This window comes from Gossypium hirsutum, chromosome A13, assembly GCF_007990345.1.
Source record: "Gossypium hirsutum isolate 1008001.06 chromosome A13, Gossypium_hirsutum_v2.1, whole genome shotgun sequence".
Taxonomy (NCBI): domain Eukaryota; kingdom Viridiplantae; phylum Streptophyta; class Magnoliopsida; order Malvales; family Malvaceae; genus Gossypium; species Gossypium hirsutum.
Window position 1 is genome coordinate 70,649,678 of NC_053436.1, and position 8,385 is coordinate 70,658,062.

At 33.8% G+C, this 8,385-nt stretch overlaps 1 protein-coding gene across 24 annotated transcripts; it reads left to right on the top strand.

The window, feature by feature from the left end:
* Positions 1 to 2,590: 2,590 nt before the first annotated feature.
* On the top strand, positions 2,591 to 6,322 carry LOC107894494 (serine/threonine-protein phosphatase PP2A-4 catalytic subunit). Of its 24 annotated transcripts, none has more exons than XM_041085104.1 (7): positions 2,591 to 2,929; positions 3,077 to 3,111; positions 4,090 to 4,143; positions 4,231 to 4,946; positions 5,405 to 5,461; positions 5,860 to 5,919; positions 6,011 to 6,322. In XM_041085104.1, exons 4-7 carry the CDS (start codon positions 4,863 to 4,865, stop codon positions 6,182 to 6,184), a joined length of 375 nt encoding a protein of 124 aa, XP_040941038.1. In that variant the 5' UTR covers positions 2,591 to 2,929; positions 3,077 to 3,111; positions 4,090 to 4,143; positions 4,231 to 4,862; the 3' UTR covers positions 6,185 to 6,322. The 24 variants fall into 24 exon arrangements, 21 of the variants coding, with proteins under 21 accessions (XP_040941038.1, XP_040941042.1, XP_040941048.1 ...); XM_041085108.1 differs by having other exon boundaries at positions 4,245 to 4,946; XM_041085114.1 differs by having other exon boundaries at positions 4,554 to 4,946.
* The last annotated feature ends 2,063 nt before the right edge of the window (positions 6,323 to 8,385 follow it).

Sequence of the window (8,385 nt, forward strand, 5' to 3'; positions counted from 1 at the left end):
CAAACTCCCGTTTTTAGACCCGTTCCACAGCCGAGTTGTTGCAACTTGGCTCTGATACCACTAAATGTAACACCCCAAATCTGTCCCAGACGTTATGGCCAGATCTGACGTGTCACATGGAATTATGACTTAGTATGCATTCGTTGGTTTAAATGATTGGGGTGGTCTTTGTAAAAACAGCGGTTGAATGAAAAGTCGGTTTATCAATCTTTATGCTATCCATTTGTTGTGCTTGTTGAGTCTTGAAAACGTTCATTAATTTTGAAAACCCGCGCAGCCTAACACTAGCAGTTTTTTCATAGTATAAATATAATCAGAAAATAAAACCATAGTGGAAAAAAGAAATTTAAATAGCAGCCTTATTACAACTTAAAACCCAAAATTAAATCAGAATATAAAAATAATAAATATAAACTAACTTAGAAAAACCAACTTTGCAGGTGATGTGGCCACGACGAATCCCTCACAGCTTCAAGCCCACTATGGTTGGGGATTTCCTGCAGAGATGAAAATAAAGGGTGAGTTCGGTAAACTCAGTGTGTAACATAACCCAACCATAGCCCAAAATAGATCAAACCTCAGAGTCAAACTTATCTGGGCCTTGGCCCAGTACAGAAATCATAATGAAACCCATAGGCCCATAGCAGATATAGAACAAATATATCATGAATGCAGAAATCCCAACCCAGAGCCATCTATAACACCCCCGTACCAGCCTTACACCATGTGGGGAGACTACTCGACCCACCCAACCGCTACACACCACAGAAATTGCAGCGAGGCTGCTAGATATTGTGATGAAGTCACCAGATACAGATATTGTGGCTAGGCCACCAGAACAGATATATATATATGTGGCAAAGCCACCAGATTGCAGCGAGGCTGCCAGATATTGTGACGAAGTCACCAGAACAGATATATGTGGCGAGGCCCCTAGATTGTAGCGAGGCTGCCAGAACACTTACTCCATCAATATAAACCCATGTCCCATGCAACAGAAATAATATGTCATGGCATACGTATACAAAAACAGAAAATCATGCTTTTCAGAAAAAAATAACCCTAGGGTAAAATCGTAAGTTTGCATGCATAAGGGTATTTCAGTAATTATTACCTATTGCTAAGGTCTCATGCTCATTCTAACGTTTACCAAGTAATCAGAAGTACTTACCTCGTCTTTTTACCAAAGTGGGTCCGTTGGCCCATTAAACCCAAAAATACCGTTGTGCACGAAAATGCACACTCTGCACTCTAATCATCCAAATGCACCATATTCATTAACAATTGTCTCATGAGCGCTCGTACACTCACGAGTTCATAAAATACCAACGTTTCGGTATTTCGGCTTTTACCGATTCAATCTAAGGGAGGGTGTTGTTTACACACCTGGTTGATGACGATTGCTAACGATATCTCCCACGCGATAATCCTACAATTGATCACTAACACATTGGACTTGCAAATTAACGATAACTAACATAAATTCACGTCAACTAACCCAATCATCACACAAGTTAGTCATTTATGCACGAGGGGCAAAATAGTCATTTTACCCTCCAGGGCTAAATCGGTAGTCCTACCCTACAAGGGTATTTAATAATTCTACAACTTATCCACTTGGGCCTACGGACCCATTGGGACCACAAGGCCCGAAATAGTCATCCTACTGCTAGAGTAATGAGAAATACACACCTGTTAGGAGACTGCAGTTAATTCGCGCTCCAAACACTCTTAACTGACGCCCAACCCAAACGAGCACGTCACAAAGCAAAAGGGATCAGCCAAGAAGGGTATGCCCACTCTCCTCATGGTTTGCTCTATTTAAAGCCACCTCTCCATCTACTCTTATGTTAGCTTCCCGATGTGGGATCCCTCCATCACCAGAGTTTAAAACCAACACCAACTCTTGCCGTCCCAACATAGCAAAATAATCAACCTTTGCATGCCAAGGGATTCGAACCAAAGTCCTCTCACATGCCAACTTATGCCACCACCACTAGGCCAACAACTCATTTGTGTCATAAATCCAACACATTAAACTTTAAAGCGCACCTACTTACTTCCAGATTTATTGAAAAGAAAAACCAAAATATATTGCAAGAGCCAAGACTTGAACCTTCGACCCCTTGCTTCCCCTATGGCGTCACTTCCTTGTCCCCTAAGTGGCGCCACCTTGCCACTACACCACACTCCTTTTTGTGTCATCTTTTACCCCTTTACTCTTAAAATCGCAAACGGCAATTGCATCACCTGTTCAAAAAATTAAAATTCTGAAGACTACCACGGATTTAACTTAAGTTTGGGCTTTCCAAAGGCCCACTAACCTACTAAAATATATATTTTAACCAACCAGAACACACACAAATTTTAAAAATCACAAAAACACAGAAAACCAGAAAATTAGGGCGTTACAATATTAATTAAATTCCTATATAATTGTAAACAAGATAATATTTATTTTAATATATTAAAATTATCAATATAGTTTAAATTATTTAAGAGATAATGATAAAGTTTATATATATTAAAAGTAAGCAATAGTGGAGTTTTTTATAAAAAACGCTGCAAAACTTTTTACACAAAACGGTGACGTCTTGTTACCCAAAATGCATTAGACTTTTTCCCAAAATCAGTTCCCCCTTCCCCCCCGAAATCCCAAAATTTGACAAGAAATCTCTTCTTTTTCCCCTCCTTTCTTTTCCCAAAATCGGTTCCCTCCCCCATCCCCAAAGAAATCCTAAAATTTCACCTGAAATTTCTTCTCTTTTTTTCCCCATTTTATTTTTCCCAAACCCTTTCTCCCCTAACCCGATTACCTTTATTTTTTCACCAATTTCCCCAAATCGGTAGCCCTCTGCATCTCTGTCTGTAGCCTGCTGCTATATCTCTGTCGACATCTGCTATAAAGTATATTGAAAAAGGACCCAAGGTACGTACTAGGATTTTCTTTTCTTTTCTTTTTGCTTTCATTTCATATTTACAATTCTGATTTTTATGGTTAATGTTCATGATATTGTATCTGTTTGCATTTTCTTTTTATTCATAGGCTAAATTGGGGTCCTTTTTTCTTGTTTAGACTCAATGGATTGATTTCAAGGGTTTCTTTAACTAGTAAACTCCCCTCTCTCTCTTTGTTTACTATAACTATTTTTACTTGTAATTTTCATATTAATAACTATCTCTTCAAATGGGTTTTCTTTTCAATTTATATTCCATCTGGAATAGGACCTCTTTAGTCTTCGGAAACACTTTCCCTGATCATTAATTTTACTACAGATGACAGTGTTAAGGGTTTAGACTCGAGAGAGTGCTATTGGTATGCTTGAAAAAGCTATAAAGTAACTTCATTTGTTAAGTTCTCGTTGTGCTCAGAGATAAATCGATTCTTGTTGTTTTGAATTTTACAATTTGAGAAATGCACTGCAAGGTATTGATTTTATTTCTTCCTCTGATGATGAAATCTGTCAAAATGGTTAGGAATAAAAGTGATTCAATAGGGGAAAACCCTTGTGATTTTGCTCTTGCTTACTACTTCATAGCACTCATAAATCACTGTCTTTAAGAGATGTACATGAACAGTGAAGGATGGCTAATCCTGTATTGATGACTGCAGAAGAATATATATATTAAAATGAAAAGCATTGATATTATCTTGGAAAGCATGTCTTGCTTTGTGTTTTGGTAGTCATATGCATCAACCTCTATGCTTTGACTAGAAGAGGTTCCTTTAGTATATTAGTTCTATTGATACCGTAACATATGGGGCTATGATAGGTTTAACTCCATAACAAATTTAAGAAACACTGTTGACAAATATGCGGACCAAGTTGTAACTGTGATTACTATTTCGGCCGCCTCATATTTTAAAGGAAAAAAGTTTCATTTTCTTTCCATTAATTTAAAGAGATTAAAGGAGTTTTTTATTAATTTAAAGTAGGCCAAAAGTCAGAAGCATATTTTTTACCCCATGTTCAAAACATGTAGAACAAACATGGATGAGGTATATATATTGAATTTGACTAGTGTTTTTTATATTGAATTTTATTCTTTACCATTTTTCATTAACTGTTATTTGCTGTACTGCATCAGGCAAGGTTTTTCTTTCAGCAACTGATATCAGGAGTGAGTTATTGCCATGCAATGGTATATATACTAATTCTGAAAATAGTTTTCCATTTTTTTCCTATTATATCTTATCTAAATCGAGATTTTTCACCCCTTTTTATATAGAAAATTTGTCATAGGGATCTTAAGATGGAAAACACGCTGTTACATGGGAGTACTGTGCCGAGACTTAAAATATGCGACTTTGGATACTCTAAGGCAATGAACCTTTATTGATTTTCAGCATCAATCTTGATTACTTTCTATAAAAACTATGTTACTTAGACTTGAATGTATATGTTTGATACGCTATAATATTTGGCGCGGGCTTATTTAGTTTTTTTTTTACTTTTTTCCATACACTTAGCTTGGATGTCAAACACCGACCAAAGAGTCCAAACAACATATATATAAAAATTAAATTATTAACTTTGTACTGCATGTTTCAGTCAAGTGTGTTTCATTCCCAACCCAAATCTACTGTAGGAACCCCAGCCTACATTGCACCAGAGGCCTTGTCTAGGAAACAATATGATGGGAAGGTAATTCTGATTCCCTGTTTCTGTACTTTTTGGTCTATAAGACATACTATTCCTAGTTGAGCTGAGTAGAACTTTATATGAATGAAAACTTAGAGACTTTTTAGAAATATTTAGATTGCACATGTTTGGTCTTTTGGGGTTACTTAAAGTCAACATTGACTCTTTATATAACATAATAAATTATAAAAATCTATTCTTGCTACTTAATTATCAAAAATGGGTGCATCAACAGACTCAGCACTCGATCTCGATGAACAGATCTCACAGCTAATGCAATGTAAGCCACTTTCGAAGCAGCAGGTACTTTTTTTTTCACGATCTATTTGTTTCTCAAGAAAGTACGGAACATTTGAGCACTTAATTTAATTGTATAATTATTTTAATAGATTAGGCTATATTTGGCTGCGAAATGAATACCAAAATGATTTTGAATTGAATTTGTTTGAAGATATTATTCCAATAGCACTAGTTTCTATCGCCGTGTGAATTTTTAGTTATAATTAATGAAAGAAAAAAACAGCTTTTTTCTCTCTTCCATTTAAAAAATTTATATATTATTTTGATTTATTTGATGTAGTTGATTTCGAAAGAACTTGGTGTATTTGTACGAGAACTTTTGTGTGTTTGCTGCAAGACCTTTCTACGTTTTACTTGTATTATTTTGTTCTCAGGTTGATCAATAGAAGTCCCCATTTTTCTTCCCTGTTTCATCTGGGTTATAATTGGTTGTAACTCTGTTTTCATGTTATCTTGTTTAGGTCAGAGCATTATGCGACAAGGCAAAGGAAATATTAATGGAAGAAAGCAATGTTCAGGTTTATTATTTTACTGTGTTTAGTCTCTAACATCAGGCTTCCATGATCAATATGTGTTTATTAGCCGATGTATGTTAGAGATGTTGAGATTCCTTATTCATGAACAAGAAAAGACATTGATTTGTTTTTTATTATTATTTTTCTCTATCACAACCTGTAAAAGCCCCTGTTACAATTTGTGGTGATATTCATGGGCAGTTTCATGATCTTCAAGAACTTTTTCGAATTGGGGGGAAGGTGTTTTTGATTGTGGCCTTTCTTTAAATTGGGTTTTTTGTAGGCTTATATTCAAGTTAGACCCTTCCACCTATAATTAATTGGTTTAAGGTTACATTGTCATTGTGCACTGATATTTTGTCATGGAAAATAGTGCATCCTAACTCAAATCTTCATTACAGGACTGGACTGGTTTGAACTTTCAAGAAGTAATGGATGAAGCAGAAAAAATTCGAGTAACGGTATGTGGCATATTTTATGTTGCATTCTTCCTAAATGAGCCATTGTCTGGTCGTACACTTTACAGCCCCATCTCCATGAGTATGCTTACAGGTGCATACTTTGGCTTTCTATTCCAGTATTTTGGATTCTCTGGCGGTTGAATTGAAAGCATCGAAGGACTTCTCTAAGTTATATGCAAGCATTGCAATACTCTGGCTTCATCTAAGCTTGAACCAACCCTCTGTTGTATATTGTTTCTTCTTCTTTTTGATCTTTTTCCTTTGATTAATGAGAGGTGATGATGATTTGGCATTCTTTTCTCACGAGGATGAATTTTGTTTTAGAAATAGTAATACTTTGTGTGGTTTTTTTATGTATAAAATTACATATTGAATCAATCTTTATGTATTAAATTTAAATTCATTAATTTTTATATTTAGTTTTAAAGTTCAAATTTTAATAGAAAATTTAATTTAATTAATATTTTTTATTTATCTTAAAAGTATATAGTTTCAAGTTCAAATTTCAAAAATTAAAGAAAATATAATATTTATTATTGAAATAAATAATAACTAATATTTAATTAAAATAACTTTTTTAAAGGTCTTGATCTTTAGCGTTGTTTGTGAGAAAAGCGTCGCTAAAGGTCTACTCTATAGCGGCGTTTGTGAGAAAGCGCCGTTAAAGGTCATGATTTTTAGCGACATTTGTAGGGAAAGTGCCGCTAAAGATCATGGTTTTTAGCAGCATTTGGGGGAAAGCGCCGCTAAAAGTTATGATTTTTAGCTGTGTTTGTAGGGAAAGCGCCACTAAAGGTCATATTCTTTAGCGGAATTTCTTTCATAAACGCCACAAAATGTTAGTGGTATTGTCTTTAGGGGCTAAAAGCTCCGCAAATAGTTTTAAGCGCCACTATAGGCCTAAAAAAAAGCCGCTAAAAGTCAATTTTGCTGCAGTGACATAAGTTTTTGCACTTGAGTGAAAATGTACTAAGTTTAAATATGTCTTCTTGGCTTTGGAAGTGATTAATAATATGTTAGTGACTATATGAGTATTCGGTCAAATTGGAGGTATGGGTGTAAAATGTCATATTATAATTTTGAGTTTATTTAAACAGTATTGATATATGTATGCTTGACTATATTATATATGATAATTTGGCCCAAAAGTTAAATGATATTTGGTTGCTTAATTTAGATGAGAATTCGTTCAAGGTAAAAAAAAAATGATGCATGGAAATATATTATTTTATCTCTTTTGTAAGTTTAAGATAAGCATTAGTAATGATAACATTATTTGGTTTAGCTTAAAATAGTTTGAGTATATTACTGAGTGGTTTATTTGCTTATGATTTACTAAGCTATAAAAAGCTTACTCTGTAAGTATATGTGTTTTTATTTTATTGATTTTGAATTCAAGTTGTAAGCTCGGGATTGTCAACAAAGTCTATCACACTATCTACAGCTTCAATGATTAAATAATTGAAATTGAATTATGGCACGTATAGGCTAGAATGTGTTTTGGGAAGTAGAACTTTGGTTTGTATAATCTAAGCCATGCGGAAATGGCTAATCTTTTATATTGAATTCGGTTATGCGTGGGTTGTGGCTTGAGTTTGTTTTGGCTATAATATTAAGTGCTATAAAGGAATGATGTTTATGATAGATCTTATATGTTTCGAAAATGGTTATAGAGTTGGAAAAATAAATGGCCGAATCCGCTGAGATACACTTAAGGTAAGGTATATTCGAATGTAGTGGTGGTATTTGGATAATGAATTATTTATGATTTTGCATTACAGGTTGTTGGCTGAGTTCAAACATAATAATAGCTTGATAAAATATGGATTTTACATGGCGTGTAATATTCAAGTTTGATTATATATTTATTTATGGTCAATGTCTTATTTACTTTTTTTTTTTATGATGCATAAATTGAATTATTAGTTGGTCAGGAATCTGTGCAATAATGTATATTAAATTTGTTGGTAAGATAAACAATATGAAAGTTGATGGTGACTAAATTATGATTTGGCAAATGTTTATATCTAATGTTAATGCATTGGATGAATGGACCTAGTAGTTAACTCACCTGAATGTATATGTGTAATAGATAGATTATATATAAGATTAATTCCATTTTTAGGCAAATTTTAGATGATTGAGTGGGTGATAAATAGATTTGTGGTAACCGAAATTTTGGCATGTGAAATGTGTATAATTTAAATCTTTACTCGTGAGTTAAATGTTTAACCATAAATAATGCTTGAGAATGATTTTAGTTCGTGAGTCAAGTTTAGTAAATTTATTATTGACGGTCGATTATAATTCTTGTTTAAATGGTTAAAATGTATATAACATTTATTTGTTTACTGAAACATATTTGATTACTTGTGAGAATATGGTTACCGTGTATGCTGAATAATAAAATGCCAAAAGTTAGATTATATTTCATTTATTTTATACATATTTTGTAATATATCTTAA